The 20,141-nt window shown below is 36.6% G+C and overlaps 1 protein-coding gene and 1 non-coding gene across 2 annotated transcripts; one reads left to right on the top strand and one right to left on the bottom strand.

The window, feature by feature from the left end:
* Window positions 1-2,586: 2,586 nt before the first annotated feature.
* On the top strand, window positions 2,587-16,773 carry Smp_166800 (hypothetical protein; the record flags this gene model as incomplete). The annotated part of the gene is made up of 7 exons (XM_018798876.1): window positions 2,587-2,682; window positions 7,427-7,540; window positions 9,120-9,338; window positions 10,377-10,496; window positions 10,723-10,779; window positions 14,033-14,272; window positions 16,558-16,773. 7 exons carry the CDS (start codon window positions 2,587-2,589, stop codon window positions 16,771-16,773), a joined length of 1,062 nt encoding a protein of 353 aa, XP_018650721.1.
* A 3,301-nt stretch (window positions 16,774-20,074) lies between these two features.
* Smp_tRNA_01114_Gln_TTG.1.1 lies at window positions 20,075-20,141 on the bottom strand. Its single transcript has one exon. It is a non-coding gene (tRNA).

Below are 20,141 nucleotides of genomic sequence, written 5' to 3'. Positions count from 1 at the left end.
CGTTCTGGAGGCCAAGCACTTACATGAACAGAGCAATTATCAATTGCATTTATGTATTTCCATTTTGTATCTTATTATTTTATGCAGGCAGTGAAGCAGTTCTTCAGGTTTGCTTAATTTTCACCATTACCTTTGAAGTAGACTCTTCTTTACTTTTCACTTGAGGGCGACTCAAGAGGCAGGTGAGTAAACACCTGATAGCCGGTCTGAGCATGGAAAAATCGTACCTCACCAACATGGTGTTGGGTAGCCCGCTCGCGGCACTTCCTCAGATATTCCTATTCCACATTCTCACACTTTCTCTTGAAAGCACGCAGCAAACCATCAGCGATAGTTGTAGAAAAGATCACATGCTACAAAATAAGATGACAAGCTAGTAAATGAAGAGACATCCATGGACTATCGTTGAAAGCGTTAGTCGTGACTGATTGTAAGTCAAATAGTGAGCGAGTTGATAATTTCGCCTTGGGATGAGAAATAGAACTAAGGTGTTTTCGATAGATAGGTTAATCGAACCGACGTTCCTACGGAAGTCGATTCTAAGGGGAAGCTAATGTAACAGCTCAGGTTGGTTGGTTAAGAGTTGACCCCAAACAACCAAGCATATGCTAAAACAGTATTGTTCAAGTATTCATTCACTTCCTTACTTTTTGTAAGCGTTATATTCCCTATTATCTTATATTGAATGTTGAGGGCCTTTGTTTGTCTGAACAGATAATCCCACGCTCCACTATGACTGCGCGAAGATCGAAATAAAGACCTATTCACTACTTCTCTAGTTTCTTCTATCAATAGCACGAGGGTTACCTTAAGGCACGAAATATATACATAGTGAAGATAAAACGAGTCTGATAAGTTGAATTCAGCGTAACACAAATTATTGTCTTAATCGAAAGCTTCGTAATCTTAAGAATAATATTTATTTAGAAGGAAAAAATAGAGAGAAAAGAAATGAGCACTTAGTGAAAGGTTCCAACCATGATCATAATAGTATGATGGATATGGACTTTTGAGATAAACGAATAACTTTAAAAAATAATAATAATAACAACAACAATAGCAACAATAATAATAAATCTTTACTGAACTCGGATAAATGCGTGTAGATTTATGTAACAGTATACAGAGTGAAACCGGGTATTAGTATAAACATTAGTGCAATAATAGTACTAATTTAGAATGGTGCTATGATAGTCACAATTAATTGCAAAGGATAATTTAAATATAAATTTCTATATGTTATATATATATGTTGTGGAGATTATAAAAAAAATCTGATAATTTATTTGTTTGAGTGTAACATAGGGTTTTTTGTTTTTAATTGTAGACTTTGGATGTTTATGAATAGAGTATGTTTAAAAGGACATGAAGAGATGAAAAGAATATCTCATGTGTCGGTATTAATAACGGTAGTAATTATAAATACGAACATAAGCAGACTTCATATACTAAGATGAATAAAAATGAAATAGAATAGGCATGAAAAGTTTCAAGGGTTTCACTTTGCTTTTCAGTCAGTTAGATAGATAACGGACCTTTTTTGTATAAATCATTGTTAGGCACGTTGATATTCAGTAGGTGACATAATCCACTTTCGGAAAGAAAATCATCAAGAAGACTTCGGAACCGGATTATAGTTTCACTGCATCGGAGGTTCGTTGGCAGTCTATTCCACATGGTTGAGTAGCGAATAACAAAAAAATTCTGGCGTAAATTTGTGTGGGTTTTTGGAATCACTAGGATATTTTCCTTAATGCGTAGATTGTGGGACGGTATCATAGAGTATGAAGGGGTAGATAGCGAAGAGTAAGAAATACCGTTAAGAAGCCGGTAGAGAAAGATAAGGTTTAATTTAATACGCCTGATCCAGAGAGGTTCTAGTTTGAGTTGTTGACATCTTTGGTGATAGTCTTTGTTGTCAGAATACCCCAAAACAGCTTTGGTGAACCTTCTTTGAACACCTTCAATTTTAATCAGGTCATTATGCCTGCAATTACTATAAACTAGAATACCATATCCATATATTTAAGGTCTACAAGAAGAGATCTGTATTTTCTCTTTGTATCGTGTCGGGATTTCCTTCGACAAGACTAACGTGTGTTCTGTGGATTCCGGTGATCTGCAGAACCTATTCAGTAGATGCTGCTAGTTCGTTCATGGATTTAATTTGCACCTTTTGAGGATGCTTAGTAAGAAGAACTGTCCAAAGAGGCCCTTGTCGAAAGTTCGCAGATCAGTAACCTCTACACGCAGTGCGATGGTGTATTGAGAATATTATCGGTATGTCAAGAAATGTGTGATCTAAGCTATCCAGTTGTTGCGAGTGGTGCTCAGTAGAGTACACAATGGGAATTCGTGACAAACAGTCTTGTATAAGATTTGTCCAGTAAAACTAGCTAGGTCTGCATCAACGTCGAAGACTCGAAAACTATTTATCTTGTAGATTTATTAACCGCTACAGTTATAATGGCATATTTGTTTTTTTGACAGAATATGAACTGATCGGTTCTAGTTTATGGTGTAGTAAAGTTGATCATGATCGTTTATTTGATACATAGCTAATTAATTCTCATAAAGTGTTTGTTTATGGCAAAAAAACATAAATCAATCTATAGGCGCGTTATCAGTGTTGTTGCGCTATTTAGCTATCTTGACGTTGTTGGCTGTGATGTGTCCAAAACAGTAAGCTGTCAACTGGTAGCTTTGAGTATGAGACTGCCTTAATCTTGTGACTGTTATTTTTAATTGCTTTTTATCACTTTCGTCATCCAATATAAGTGCTTTTTGTATCCTCACTGCTTAATGGGAACGTTTTTTTGGTCCTTTTATCCATCCGATTCCCTATACTACTTCCATGCACACAAGGCACCTTCAGGCTAAACGCAGACTTATTAAAGGCTGAACCCGGCGGGTGCATCGTCTATTTTCACGTGTTTTCAGTTGATTGTTGGTTTATTCATATATTATTTAGCAATGTCAATTTTTATGTTCAGAATATTCACTTATGTAAAATGGTTATCAAACGTCGGTCAAACAAAATCATTCAATAATCCTAAATTCCTTCGTGCTCATTATCTCACGAAAAAGAAGTGTCGAGATTGTCCAGTCAACGATAATTTTGTCGGGAATTTTGAGTGACTCGTGTGACATGTAGAATATTCACATAATTACTAGAGTCTAAAGGGAGTTATAAATTGGCTTTGGTATTTAGAGTTAAGTAAGGGTTAGGAATGAGAGTTAGGGTATCGAAATGCTACCTAACCATATAAATGAATGAAATTCGTGCGAATATCCTAGATTTTCTATCTTTACTTCCGTTGCTTCTTCCGCAGATCATATCCTTGCTGATTTTCTGGGGGGAACATGTCTCGCGATAAATGTAGTTCTCACTGTAATTGACCAAGTCCGATTTTCCTACAGATTTACACTAAATAGTATTCCTTCCTCTTAATTTAACACCAAGTCATCTACGTCTCACAAATAGCATATTTCTTCACCTGAATTCACGCCATACAGTTTAGTTTTTTTCTAAGATTTTTTTCGCCTGAATACTAGTCTACTTTTACCATTATCTTCCTAAGAAAACCGAATTTCTATCATATCGACACGATTTGAAATGTAATTCATGTGTCAAATGCCTTTCGCTTACCAAGTTTTCAATTAGTTTTTCGAAAATATTAACAGTACGTTATCGGTCAAATGCCAAAATTGTAACTGATGGACATGATTATTCTCAACCGAGATCTGAAAAGTTGGTTTTTTTCCAGGCACGTTAAACATAGTTATTGAAATTCCCCAGTAATTATAACGAAATACTAACTCATACAAACGTTTATACGCTACGTCTCATTTATTTGAACGCATAAAATTCAATCGAGAATGTGAATGTGTTCAAAAAACAGTAAAAAAATTGATCAGGGACAACATAAACGTTGAATCCATTCACTCCTCGGCCCGCAGCAAGAATCACTGTTTTCGTTATTGCAATTCAAAATTGAACACAACACTTGGTGACTGTTGCTGTAGTTTTGTAAAATACTCATTATAAATATATGACATAAGGCCAGACCTAATCTGCCTCCAACTGCCCCCAATGGCTCGGTACGGCCGAGAGTGGGGAGAGTCCGCTCTGCCTCTCGAAATGCTCTCACATGGCCACGCAAATATATAACCTTTGCCAGGGAAGTCCTACTCACTGCCTTCTCGTGGCACTACTGTTGTTTACGAAAGTGAGAGGACGAAAAGCGAATGTCCGGAGCTTTAACCGGGTTGGTGGACACGGGAAGTTCACCTGGGGGAGTTGGAAAACCCTGATTCTAAACCAATGGTGCACATGGGCTCCAGAATCCTGACGGAACGAATGGCGAATGAACCTCTTGTTGGTCACCGGCTACCATGGGACTACATCTCCTCACGATGCTCCACTGCCTTGTGGACTAGACCTTCAGGTCAAAGGCTCGGGTTGTGGTCCCCTAAGAAAACCACCTGCTTCAGTTTGGGCACCTGGGCAGTATCACAGCCCTCACACAAATCAAATGAGATTTGTGAGGCGCATATGTATCTGGTGCTTCCTTGTACCAATATTTATGTGTTTAAATAAATAAATAAGACCTAATCTAATATCAAATAAAGTTGGTCCCTGCGTGTAGAGAATGGAACGTATAAGCTAACAGTACAAAATGCTTCTTTATCTATAATAACCTCTATTAACATTATTGTTTATGTTGTGAATGTAATTTCGCGTAGAGTTATTGTAAACCTTTGCAAACTATCAATCAGTTGTCTCAATTTTGACCGTTCCTTCCGAAAATATTAGTCCATCGTCTCTGATTATTATTGTTCATGCATTTTCATACCAATTGCGTTTCATTCCCGTTCTTTCGTTATCGATCTTCTAGTGAAATACATTCAATGCCCGACCGTCGTTATATACTACTTATGTGGATATTAGTAGCCCACACCACAGTACTCCTATTGCGACCACACAGCTACTACCATGGAAGTTCTCATTGCTTCACTGTGGGAGGGGTTGTTTATGAAATTGAGAGAGAAAAAGAGGATTTCGAGCTCTTCAACTGGGTTGGTGGATATGATGGATCCCCCTGAGGTAGTTGAATACCCTGATTCTAAACTAGTGGTGCACGTGGGCTCCAGGATCCTGAGGGAACATGTGGCGTACGAATCGATCGTCGGTCACCGGCTACCATGGAACCGCATCTCCTAATATTGCTCCATTGCTTTGTGGATTAGACCTTTAGTTCAAAAGCTCGGAGAGTGCCCCCCCATGGAAACCACCTCTTTCGATTTGGGCACCCGGGCAGTATTCCAGCCCTTACACAAATCGAATAATGAGGTGTGACACGCATATATTTGGTGACTCCTTGTACCAATGTTTGTGTTTATATAAATAAAATATTCCAGTGATTCAAAAATATGACGTACACCAGAGTACGTGTCTTCTTATACTTCTATTTTAAATCCCCATACCAATAAGTGACTTTTGCATTTATTCCTTTTCCGTAATTTGGCTGGTAATATGCTATTTTACCTTCCAGCACATTTTGTGCCAACTTTTTGGTATTTCTATAAACTTGTTCATATATACATGCTATTTTTTTTAACGTTTGTTGTTTATTTTCACAAAATTTCTTCGGCATAAAAGCGATTCAGCACATTTTTGAGTCCGCGTAGATAATTTGTCCATGCAATTCTATGAGTGACCACAGGGAAAACTTTTTTAAACATCCGAGAAGAAAAACAGCCTACAGTACGTTAACTCAGCTTTTGTGTTTCTTAAAATAACAAATACAATATGATTTACTACTTAGCTAGTCTTGAGTTACATATTGGTAAGCTCAATAAAATAAAAAAAATCAGTTTATTAGCTTTCAATTTATATACGAAATGGTCGGACGTTGCATTTTCATCTTTCTACTGGTTCATTCATGGAATTTATTTCAAAAACCATCTAATCAAAGCTGAAAATTATGGTTCTCAAAAACTTATCCCTGTAGGCTGGGATGGTGATAAAGCTCGATAACAACTCAAACATAAACCGACAATAAGTTCACGTAACGGTCGTGAGAATTGGCGGGGAACGAAAATGAAAGAGATGGAAATGTAGCAGTAGTAGGTAGCATCAGATAACTCAACAGACCGATAAAGGAAGTAGTTATTAAAGATGCAAATGTCATTGAGACTATTTCGAAACAAAACAGAAGTGTCACCCACTTTTGATCTAGGAGTTAAGACATTGGCAGAAGACTTTAGGGGGCAGTTCAACTGACCTCTAACCAGCCTTCAGTTATCGTTTATCTCCAATCAACCTGAATGGCAAATTGACACAAGTCCTCCAACTGTTGAAAAGGCATTGGGTCACTTAAATCGAGGGATAGCAGCAAACCCTAATGGCTTGATCTGAGAGATTTTCGAGGAAGATGGTCAAACTTTTAGCTGTGAGGTTGAGTGAGATATTAGCTAGATTTTAGAAACAGAGTTGTCCCGTCTCAACCTCTGATCGTCCCAGTCTGTAAGAAAGAACAAAACACCCAGAGAGTAATCCGTTTGGCTAATACAGAGTCTAAAAATTAGCTTCGATGGTCCAACGCTTATATGAAGCTCGAGAAAATCAGTCTGCTTTTAGGCCCGGACGTAGTCATACTGACCAGATGTCCGCTCCTAGACTTTAGCTAATATCTCAATCTACAGACCACAATCCTAATTACCTATTTACTCATGTTACAGAGAATTGACTTATAATCTTATCAAACATACCAGGACCGTATCTGATTTAATTGTACATTAATGTTATGTGGAAATTCAGGTTTTTGTCAATTCATGGTGTTTCGGTAAAGTCCTTTCAATGTACAAAAATCTGATATACGAATTTTTATCTCTTGTATAAAATTATCCAGCGAGTCAATAAAACGTTGTATTACTTCAAATCAAATGTATTTTTTCATGACTTTTGTATACGAGGACTTATCTCAGTGTATCAGAAAGAATATGACTGACTGTATCCGTACTTGTTCAATATGTCCCATTGTTAGTCAGTCAAAAGCTACCTATAAATGAATCATTCGAAGCGGTAAATAAATGTTTCATCATAAATCCTTAAATTCAGTTGATTTCATTTGACCGGTTTTAAAATCAAATGTGAAACTTTTGTGTATGATGCTAACCATGTTACTACTTAGCTATTGATTCATAATCAAATAATCCACATTTCCTAATGTATGTTAATTTGTCCTACAACGATATCATTTAGCGTTATTGTTATTAATAATCGATAGATTTTTCACATGCTACCCAATTGTTTGCTTCTTTTTTTATCTTTTAGTTGCTTCACGTTATTTGGAAAAAGCAAATACTATCCATCGATCTGTAGGTGAAGTGTTTGGATTATACTTGCTTTATAACATCTTAGGCTTCGTCTGTAAGAGAAAAGCCGATCAATGAACGACAAAACAGTTCTATTGTGAAGCGGCAATCGTCTCCGAAATTCGGAGTCAATGTATCGAATGCTCGGCTAGTAATTGATGTAAGTTGCCCGATAGAATTAGTAATTATTCACTTATCATGTATTGCGTGTAAGTAGGCGTATTGAATTCCTTTTATTATATTGTTTACTGTTACGGTGCTGTTATGATTTAAAACTCGTGAATTACCACTTTCGTTTTTCACCAACAAACTAATTTTCAACTTCCCTTAAGTCACATGATATTGCATCTTGATTTTATTCAAATAGCGACCGCTTATTTATTCACTGTTTACTACAACTATACAATCAAGATATACAACATCAATGAATTTAGGATTTAGTGCTTACATAATATATAATATAGGCCTGTGAACTTACATACTAGTGAAAATAAATATAAAAAACTGCAACCACAATTTTTCACACGGGTTGTAAAGCTTTCGAAATGGTTGCATATGTATTTGGAGATCGAAACGAAAATTAGTGGCCAGATGTAAACTGTCAGAAACCTCCTTTATAATATTAACTTCAGGATAAAGATTGGCTGTCAAAATATCAACTATGCATTCAGTTAATGAAGCCGTAGATGGAATCTATTAAAATGCTTCTAACTCAATCATAATCTGAACATCGCTCAGAACCATTCGATATTTAGAACAGAGTTGATAGAGAGTCTCGAAGTCGTACTTCCGCAGTCATAACTTCCTGAAAATTTTCGACTTCATGCTCAGAACCTTCAATTCTGGTTATACGACATTCAGCTAAGCCCACGGCATATTATATCAGACCAATCTACACAAGCTACACAATAAGGTATCTCTCTTTAACAGAAGAATGTTTCTAACAATTTGATGAGTAGATTCTCGATTATTAAAACCAAGTAGTCGAATGTAAACGATAAATAAAGTAATGGCTATTGACCAGACTTACTGACTCACGCCCCGGATGATCAGGGATCACGTTTTGTATGTAATTAAACGACATGCTCATGTACAAAGTATTAACACATATTACTCATGATAAAATATCATAGGTGATAAATAAAGACCAGATTGGTAAGCTTAACCCTTGGGTATTGTATCAATGCTTTGTTATTTTCTGTTGTCAATCAGTCCTGGTCAACATAGCTTTGCCGCAGTATTTTTATAGTCATTATGTGCGTAAACTGTCTGATACATTAAGGTTAAGTATTGATCACGGAGTAAAATCTTTTCCGTGGTCTATAATTTGATGTTGAGGTTTACTAAAACTACAGCTTTCAACTAACTGACAAATACTTATAAAGAAGAAATAACAAATAAGAATAGGCAGTCAGTTGCTCTAGGTGAACTTTTTTTCTCTGAGCTGTATGGTTTGGTCGTGGAGCTTTCATTGTTATTTTGAACAAAATCATCAGCATAAACTTCAGGCAGGAGTGAAATGTCCGGACTGCTCCACATATGACTCACAACTTGTTCTGTGAACCTCGATCTTGATTGGTTATTGTTGACCTTTTACTTGTCATTGTCTGCCTCTATATTTTGAATGTATCTCCCTTTGATTTGATTCCTTGTTCCATATTTGTCTATGATTTTTCTAATTGATTGATAGATTGGACCGATTTATTTATTATTGTTTATTAAAAATTAATAATAAATAGGATTCAATTGCTTCTGCAATTCACTCACATGATAATATGGGACACGGTAGTGTAATTGAACATTCTTCTGGTTCACTAACCTTGGATAATCCTGTAAAAAAGTTCAATGAATTAGATGTTGATTCATTGTCTGATATATCATTAGCTGCATATACTGTTTGGACATTGTTTCAACGTTATACATCACATTATATTGTGAATAAAGTAGAATGTGATTATGTGAGTTTCCGTTCGAATATTTGACAATATCTGTGGTTGAATTAGTGTCTAATTTAGATCATATTTTATTTGTAAGTTATTTGTTAAAACAGTCATTATTTCATGTTTTATCTTACCTGGTACATCACCATACCTTCAGTATTGATGTTTTCTGTAATACACTGGTCTAATGGGAGAAAACCTGAGAGGATGATTCTGGTACGTCCTCTGACCTGATGAAAGACCAAAGTCTTACTTGTATTACAACTGATGAAGTCTATAGGATTTTGCGTTGGTCTTTTATTCTCATTTGGGAAATTGATTCGTCAATATTTTAAAATCTGGTTTTACTTCAGACTGACATCGGCCTGAGAGTTATTTAGGCTTAGGAAGATCTGAATAGCTGTTTCATCATAGCTTGGTATTTCTCGACAGTACATGTTCAAGATTTTATGTAATAACGAAACCAAAACCTCCGGGTTTTGCGGCAACCAAGACTCTTTGAGGCCACTACTTTGGAATGTAACAATCCATGTTTCCAACTTCAGGTTTAACATAATATCGCATGACAATTATCCATTTCCATCAGCACTAGTATCAATCTGGGATACAAAATTTATTCCAGACTGACCAATTTCGAAATTCATTTTCATATGCAGTTTGATTACTTCACTTTCCTAGATATTGTGAACAACTAGCACACCCAAAACTGTAAACTTCGAGCTATACAAAAATATCAAAATTAACTCATTTGCAAGAAAATTTCGATGAAACGTTTTTGGACTTCTATCTACAGGTCATCATCCAAACCACATTTCTATCTTGCATGTTCTGATTGAAAAATAGCGGCATTAGCAATCAAGGATAACATAATAATTCATTGGATTTGTTTGATTCTGTTTAGAATCACTAGGTGATTATGTAAAACATGGTTTTTTCATCTTCATTCAAAAATATGGAACCTTTCATGATTGAATATTCTTCAAGTTGAATGAAATATGAAACTTATTATTATGACGATTATTAAATCATTCGGTAGTTTATGTATTTTCATTTTAGGTTAAAATAGTTGATCTGTTAAATCGCATAAAATCTACACGCGAAGAAATTATCCGCTTACGTAAAACAAAACACGACTGGGAAAACTGGTTTCAATCAGTTAAAGATTTACATAATGAGGTAATATTACTCATGTATATATTATCTGTTGAATAGACATTTTAGTCTATAATTTCATTTTTCTGTCTCTTACTATATTACTTGTTAGTAGTCAGTAGTTTGAGTCACTTTAGCTACATCACGTAAACACCATGACTGGCGGCATTTGCTTATTAGAATGAAGTACAGATTCCATCTGTTCATATTCTTGCTTCGATGTTTTGCTTTCAAATTCCATTTTTGATAGCGTTTCTTTCCTCCGATCGGGGCTTTGCAGTTTGGTAGTTTTTATATTGATCCAGAAGTACGTATAATGTGAACTGCCGCTACGAGTCATCGCGTGCTCACTTGTTGAGGAGACAAGTTAGTAGAAAATATCTCTATTGTCTTCTTGTTTGCTGACACATCACGACTTAATACGTTCACTTTCATCCGGTGAATCTTAAACGTATGCATTTATCATATGGAAGCCTTTAATATAGATAATAAAGATCTCTTAAACCATAGTGGCTGTTCAGACATTTTATTATATGATTTTATTTTATTTATCTATTTATACACATAAATATTGGTACAAGGGGGTACCAGATACATATGCGCCGCATAAATCTCATTCGATTTGTGTGAGGGCTGTGATACTGCCTGGGTGCCCAAACTGAAGCAGGTGGTTTTCTTAAGGGGCTACACCCGGAGCCTTTGACCTAAAGGTCTGATCCACAAGGCAGTGGAGCAACGTCAGGAGATGCAGTCCCATGGTAGCCGGTGACCAACGATTGGTTTATTCGCCATTTGTTCCTTCCGGATCCTGGAGCCCATGTGCACCATTGGTTTAGAATCAGGGTTTTCTAACTCCCTTAGGTGGACTTATCCATGTCCACCGACCCGGTTAATGCGCCGGACATTCGCTTTTCATCCTCTCACTTTCGTAAACAACAGTAATGCCACGAGAAGGCAGTGGGTAGAACTTCCCTGGAAGAGGCTATGTACGCGTGGCCATGTGAGAGCATTTGGAGAGGGAGAGCGGACTCTCCCCACTCTCGGCCGTACCAGGGCATTTTGGGGGCTATGATTTTATTATACTAATTTCAACTTATCCCCATTACAGCTTGTTGTATTTGGTCACATACTCAATGAAATTTAATTATGCCTTTTATCTGGTGCCAACAACTCAGCCTCTGAAATCTATGGTACGTCAATTAAGTAACCTTAAAACTCGACTAGAATTCCGGGTAGAGCAATTACAGGTAAGGTTTAAGAGGCCCTTTGCTCTAGGAATTTTGATCAGACTGTTACATGTTCCTTGATTATTGACTATCGACCCACATAGCAAAGTAGAGGCTTTCAGGGAGATTTAAATTCGCATGCGCTCCAGGCAACCACGCTTAGAGCACCTTATCCCGCTTCTTTCCAAGTTTGATGTCGAACTTCCAGTCAGAGAGCTTACCAAGTTAAGTAAACTTCTTGTGAACAAAAAAATTTCATCATCTTATAATAATACTATCGTTGTTTCTATTGGTAAAAAGTGCTTCCGTAGTTTATGCAATAATTATCAACTTACTAGTCGTATTCACTGCCTTCTCGCGGCGTTACTGCTGTTTACGAAATTGAGAGGACGAAAAGCGAATATTCGGCGCTTTAACTGGGTTGGTGGAAACGGAGGGTCCGCCTAGGGGAATTGGTAAACCCTGATTTCAAACCAATAGTGCACATGGGCTCCAGGATCCTGAAGGAACAAATGGCGTATGAATCAATCGTTGGTCACTGGCTACCATGGGACTGCATCTCCTAAAGTTTTTCCACTGCCTTGTGGATCAGACCTTTAGGTCGAAGGCTCTGGGTGTGACTCCCTATGGAAACCACCTGCTCCGGTCTAGACACCCGGGCATTATCACAGCTCACACACAAATCAAGTGACTTGTGTGTATGTATTCGGTGCCCCTTTGTACAAAATTTATGTGTTCAAATAAATAAATGAATAAACTGGTTGAGCTGTGGATTTTTTTGTTGGAGAAAGATATGTCGATTTTCAGTATACAGATGTCGTTCATACACAAACTATACAAATCGCAGGAGCCTGTGTTTGAAATTCTTTTGCTTAGTCTTGTGGAACCTAGCCTCTTGTAGCTAAGGATTTTCGGAAACTGCTGGTGTTCAATAATCCTTTTATCCAAAGGGTTGCTTACATCAAATAGCAACACCATTTTACTGGTGATCATGATGTTAGGGATTGTGTATCCTTGCACAGTGACGATACTTCAGTTGGTGTCATTATTTTGAAACACCGGCTTCGGTACCCTGCTTCTGCTTTTTGGATATCATCCCAGAGGTTCCCAATCCGAGCATTACACTTTCAAACTTTGGGACCAAATGGAAAAAGCGGGAAGGTGGTCATTTTATGGCATAGTACTGTAATCTGAATACTAGATGTGTGAAACTGGGGTCTGTTATTAATTCAAAACTCTGTTGTTTTGGTCCTAGGAATACAACGACTCAGTAGCTTGAAATACTATTAGATTATGACCCAGAATATCTATCAGTTGGGATCTTGCTGTAATGTTCTATTACATTTTTCATAAGAATGAGATCACATTTTTTAACTAAACTGTATATCTTGTTAAATACTGTTTTCATCTATTTGTTGATTATATGGTCGTTCCTTTATTTATTTCTGAGCACTGTGATCATCTTATTTTTGTGATTCAGTCTTTTTGGTGCCTCTACTTGCTGTAACTATCCCAAATAAACTCTACGATTGTTTCTACTTAACCTTTTTTAACTACAGAATTTTAAAAAAAAACAGTTTAATTAGATATTCACTTAACGGTTAAAATGTGTAAATATTTAATTCAATTCAGTCAGTCTGTCAGTCAGCTACAATGTCGGACCAGGTACATATATGCATCGGTCCGAGTTACCACACTTCATTAACGCAACAAGATGAACACCGAATTCATAGAAGTAGTTACTTCAACTGAATGTTAGTGAACATGTTTGAGAAATTAACTTACTGAAAAAAAGTTTTTACAATATACTATTTATTTTATGACTTAATAAGTATATATTTTCACCTTTCCAAAAACACAACAGTCCTGATGTTATATCTCGAACTTAGATTCTTAGTCTGTCGCATAATACTTGAGCACTGGAACGCTAGAACTCTCCCAAGTCACAAATCAGAAGACAAGTAGGAGGAATGTTATTCCAAACAGTGTTGATTATGGTACAAACCTGTCAGGTATTTATAGTTTTTAGTAGAAATCATCATTATAGTTATCCAATCCGCACACAGGGAGTTATCAGCATTGTCCAATAAGGAAGCTACACGTAGTGATTCTAGAATATTCTTCCAAAAGCTGATTGGATGGGATATGTCCGGCTCCTTCTGGGCTCCTTAGAGCTTCCTCAACTTCACCTGTGGACCATCCTCACACCTGATAATCCCATATTTTTGTAAGTGAAAAATATTAACTTGTTTATTTTGACTTCTTAAGGAACATCATGTATGTTAAACATTATCGTTTTTATATTTTTTTGTTTCAATCATTTTTCTACTTCAGCGCAAGATCCTTACAGATTTAATCCAAATGTTAGGTATATCTGAATGCAATACAAAAGAGAATGATAATTCTTTAGATAGTCAACATTTTAATCAAACAGAATTAATACCTCAACTTGAACAATCTATATTACAAAAATTTTCACCTGTATTCAATCGTCTAATTGTGAATGGAATAAACTTAGATACATTTGAAAATGTTTCTTACGATTTACAACAACTTAGTGATATAGCATCTTTGGTAAGTATTCATAATATTCTTAAAATGGTACGATTTTTCCCATTATTTTCTACATTGTATGCTAGCTTTTGGTTAGCATTTTTTTAGCGAGTTAGCTTTTCTGCGGGATGGGGTCGCTAACCCCATGCCCAACCCTCCTCCTTTACCCGGGCTTGGGACCGGCAGTAACTCTAGAAGAGCTACAGGCGGAGAACTACTACGACCATCATCAGGAAGGTAAACGTATTTATAAACAGTTGTCTACGCAAAATACTCAACATCCATCGGCCGGATACTATCAGCAACAGCGTTTTATGGGAGAGGACAAACCAGCTTCCAGCTGAAGAGGAAATTAGGAAAAGACGTTGGAAGTGGATCGGACATACATTAAGGAAATCACCAATGTGCATTACAAGGCAATCCCTAACTTGGAATCCGGAAGGGAAGCGGAAAAGAGGAAGGCCAAAGAACACATTACGCCGGGAAATAGAAGCCGATATGAAAAGGACGAATAGCAATTGGAAAGAACTGGAAGGGAAGTCTCAGGACAGAGTTGGATGGATAATGCTGGTAAGCGGCCTATGCTCCTCGACGAGGGGTAATAGGCGTAAGTAAGTAATACTAGCTTTTGATTTGGTGGATGATTCTAAATGGTAGAGCGCATTCAATATAAGATCAGAGTGTAGTTCTTGTAGTACTAGTGATGTATCTTTTGTTTTCAGTTTATAAGAAAGCCTACTGCTAACTAAAAGAATCGATAGATAAACAGTATTAAATCCATAGAAATTATGTCTCATTCATGTCATAAATGAAACCTTGCTACGAGTTTGGTGAATTAATTATACTTGGCCTCTTTTTTATACAGTAAATTATACTGTTTCACTACTAGTCATACCTATATTTCCCAGTTTTGTGAATAATAACTGTGTTCGTTCAAAATTTTCAAAAAGAATTAGTACCATACATTATTGGAGTGGATATTTGTTTTTCTGAATAAAATCGTCTCTGTCATCTCTTATGGTTGTCTTCGTTACTGTAGTTTCACGCTTTCGATACTTTACGAAATCCTCTCATTCTGTAATTAGAAAAGGAGGGATCACAAAATGTTGAAAAGTTCCTTCATGATTTTAATTCAAAACCTATATAATATGTAGGGCCATAACATATGACGGTTGATGAAAGTAAATTTATGATTGGGACTTGTTTATAATTACTGTCCGGCAACCAATTCTGAAAGATAGTCAGTTCAAGTTTCATATTTCTTTATTTCTGACATTATCTACACGAAATAAAACTATCAAATAAATATAGAGGAAGTTTTTGCCATTTAATGCATGGGCGGTCTTGAAGAAGCAAGTTTTTGGCCAATCACAAAACAGCTTCCGTAAACCAGTAGTTTATGGGAAGTAAAACGTTAATATCACAAGTTGTAAAAAAAGATTTTACATAGTTAATGAATCTATGAAGGTCTTCTACAGTTTGCTCTGCCTAAAAATTGAGGAAACATTCACAAATTTATTCACATGAATACAGATCATCCACCTTTTCGAACTCTTATAAGGACCCAAATAAAGTCTACGTTATTCTTGATTAACGTTATGGGTCAAACTATACTTTATGGATGACCTTTGAGTGATGCCAAAGTGATCTCGAGAGTGTCCACCTACTCACTAGAACTAAATAAGGGTTATAAACTAGTGTGAGGAATTAAAATTATGATTCACAATTGATGGTTAGGAATTAGATTTAGGGTTTTCATCGTAAACTGACATCAGCTAATTGCCAAAACGCTATTTAGCCAAACTGATGAATGAATTTCGCACCAAAATCCAAGGCCTGTTATCTTATATCTTATTGGTTCGTCCATAAATCATAGTCTCGCCGTTTTCTATGTTTAACACTATTATTTCTCATCCACGACCTCGCCTCGCGAGATTCGAACCCAGGAGTCCCACAATAGGACGAAACGGCCGTCCAGTGTTTCCAGGTTTTCCCTGGTGGTCTAGCTTCAATTGACTCACGCTTTCAACTATGAAAGCACTAGATCTCCACAAAAAACCCCTTCTGACTATCACTTCTACCTTATGGTAGCAAAAATATAGTTTCTTGTGGTCAATTTTAAATGTTCTGAACATTATGCAGACATACTTTCACTGCTCGTTATACGTGATGTTTGGATCTTCTACAAAAGCACAAAATGTCGGATTCTGGTTTCTGATAAGCTCGTTTCTATACTATACTTTTACCCTTTTTTTTTCTTTTTCAAACGTATTTTTTTATTTGTTCTTATTTATTGCATTTTATAGTTTTCTAACATCAGTGAAAATGACCTTGACTCATTTGAACAATTAGCAGATGAAGTTAATAATTTTGCTGATCACTTACAAAATCAAATTTATCCTCAAAATATTGTACAATATGAACAATTAATGCAATGTTTACAAACTTTTATTTTATATACTTCATTGAAATGTGAACAAATTGAACGTAAATGGTTGAAAGAAATACCTTTACTAGATTAATTTTTTATAAATGTTTTCCTGAAGATAAAGTTTATTATCAATAAATTTGCTTAAAATAACTTGTTGACGTTTCTACCTCCAAATGCCCCGATACAGCCGAGAGTGAGAAGAGTCCGCTCTCCCTCTTGAGATGATCTCACACGGCCACGCGTATATAACCTCTGCCAGGGAAATCCTACTCACTACCTTCTCGTGACATTACTATTGTTTACGGAATTGAGAGGACGAAAAGCGAATGTCCGGCGCTTTAACCGGGTTGGTGGACACGGAGGGTCCACCTACGGGAGTTGGAAAACCCTCATTCCAAACCAATGGTGCATATGAGCTCTAGTATACCAAAGGAACAAATGCCGTATGAACCTCTTGTTGGTCACCGGTTACCATGGTACTGCATCTCCTCATGATGCTCCACTGCCTTGTGGATCAGACCTTTAGGTCAAGGTCTCCGGGTGTGGCCCCTTAAGAAAACCACCTGTTTCGGTTTGGGCACCCCGGTAGTATCACAGTCCTCACACAAATGAAATTTATGCAGCTCATATATATCTGGTGCCTCTTTCTACCAATATTTATGTGTTTAAATAAATAAATAAAGTTGACGTTTCTGCACTGTTAAATCGATCGTTCATATTAGGTACTATATTACAAATTTTGTCGCTTAATCATCACTGAGTAGAAGTCAATGTTCTGTTTGTCTGGTCGTTAAAAGCTTACAGAACTCTATCGTTTAAGTTACCGTGTAGTGAACAAAAACACGAACGGGGACAATCGAATGTATTTGGCACGGGATTTACAGAATATCTCAGTAAAATATGTGAACGATATAGTAAATAGTTAATTTACAAACTATCAATCAACCGTCTCAATCTTGAACATTCCTTCTGCAAATATCAGTCTATCGTCCCCGATTATTATTGTTCATGCATTTTCATACCGATTGCGTTTCATTCCCGTTCTTTCGTTATCGGTCTTCTAGTGAAATACATTCAATTCCCGACTACCGCTACATACTATTTATGTGGATATAAGTAACCCACACCACAACAGTATGGTTAATGGTAACATATGAGACAGTAAAACTCGATACCCAGAGTTCGAGTTCGTCGGTCAGCACCAGTCCCCTCATGATTACGTATATTTCTTTCTAGTGAGTATTAATTAGCACAAAACCTAGATCTACGAATTCCTCCCAACCACTTATCAATATTTAAGGAAATACATAGGAATTTGTCAACAACTATGGATAATGACAGTCAATTGGATTCCAACCAAGAAATTCAAATCAATATGTGAATCTAAACTTTACAGCTTTTTTGTCATTGTTATAGAATTTGCTGGAAAATATTTTAGTACGCGTATTGAACGTTATCACTAGATAGTTATTTGTAGGTTCTATGTGTAACATAGGCTTCTTGGTAGTAGTGAGCAGCTAATAACCTCCAATTCTTCAAGGAGCTTCAGGTACTCTGAAATAGTTCAAACAAATGACTTATTGTTTTTTTTAGTCCAGTAAAATAAATCGTGACATAGCCTAAGCATCTAAATTTCTATATATGTATATACACTGTCGTTAGATATAAAATGAATGGTGATCATTCCTGAATATGTGGTTTACTGAAAATTTATAGCCAAAACCTAACGGCAGTCTAGACGAAACTAACGAGAGTTTGGATATTTCATACATCAGATCGGTGAAAATGGATTACGTTCTATTGAACAGGAAAAAATTGACTTATAACTACATTTGATATACTCGGCTCTTCAGGAGCAGATGAACTAAGAGGCATACGTGGTGGTGGTAATCTAATGATGTCGTTGTGGCTCGATCGTCCAATTATGACCTTGGATAATCAAGTTATATGTCTGCTTGCCTCACTCTGGTGAGTTCCTAAAGCTCGTTAGTTCACCGCTCACCCAATAACTGTACTTCAAAGTCTCTCTGGTTGCCGATTTTATAGCTGGGTTCTTTTTACAATGCGAGGTTGATAACTTCACATTCAACCGTCCTTGCTCAGAGGGTGGGGCCGTCGGTACATACAGATGGTCTTCAGGTGGAGTTACATTAAAGTCTTGTACGAGTATAATTACTTGGCTATTGAGCTGAATTTATTTTAATGATTTAAACATGATATGGCATATCTTTCACGCGCTCGATTCGTAAACGTTTATGAAACCAGTTCAACGAATGTATTGATCGGTCTAAATAAATAATTCTTAAATATATTTGTTGTTTGCATATAAACCTATAGATAGATGTCGTTTTAATAGTAATACTGACCTGTTTATTCTGAAGCAATCGAATAATTTTTTCACATTGAAATAAACAGACTAACCGTTTTAAGGAAATAATTTGGTAAGTATTTAGTTGTATGTTTTTAAGATATATGCAAAGTTTTCAATGTTATTTCATTTGTATTGATTGTTTGGAACTCCCCGTTGATGTTAAGGACTGTAATTGATCAATCTCTTTGGTATATGGGGATCCTGTGCGGGATGCCTTGATATTGACAGTCACAAACTTTATTATCAGAGATGGATGGTGGCTAGCAGTGGAATCCAGGGCCCGCGTTTTGCCCTGTTTGGGACTCATCAGAAGGGTATACCTGCATCTCAGAGGTGATATTGAGTCCCGGAATAAACATCAACTCTAGGATACTGGTACACCCAGCCAAAGATTCACAAGTAGGACGAAACATGCGTCCTGGATTCCACTGCTAACCGTGATCCATCTTTTGAATGTACTTTTTGACCAAAAAATACCGAGCTGCTCAGCTAGCGGTAAAGGTTACATGTTGCTTGATGACAACGCAATGTGACGTGGGTTTATATTGTTGATAAAGCCTAATTTCACTGAAAGCTCCAGGTACATGCACTTTAATAATAAGTGCCATGAAGCAAAAAAAACGTTAGATGAGGGCTTCTCACATGTAACTCTTAACTACATCATAATTCTAGTGTGATGTAATTTCATGAGACCACAAAATACCAATTAACTGAAGATCCATAGTATGGTAGACAAACAAAATTTTTCTTTGTCTCCATGTACAGTATCTATAGCTTACTTGTGTTTGTGAAGTAAGTTATAGATCTTTCACCGTAAACTGTAGCGTCATTTCATAATTGAATGTTCACAATGTATTATTATTTCGTTGTATTCACAGATTACGCTACTGGCTGATGATCATTATACGAAAAATGTTTATTTTAAGCAAAGATTGATAGTGGCTAACAGTGGAATCCAGGATGCACGTTTCGTTGTACTGGAGACTCGTCAGCAGGATCTACCTGCATCTCAGAGTTGATGTTCACTCTGGGACTCGAACCCAGTACCTTTCGCTTCAAACGCCATCGCGTTATCCACTTAGCTACTG

This window comes from Schistosoma mansoni, chromosome 3 (genome assembly GCF_000237925.1).
Source record: "Schistosoma mansoni strain Puerto Rico chromosome 3, complete genome".
NCBI classification, from domain to species: Eukaryota; Metazoa; Platyhelminthes; class Trematoda; order Strigeidida; family Schistosomatidae; genus Schistosoma; species Schistosoma mansoni.
This window is presented reverse-complemented; position numbering and strand designations above follow the sequence as displayed.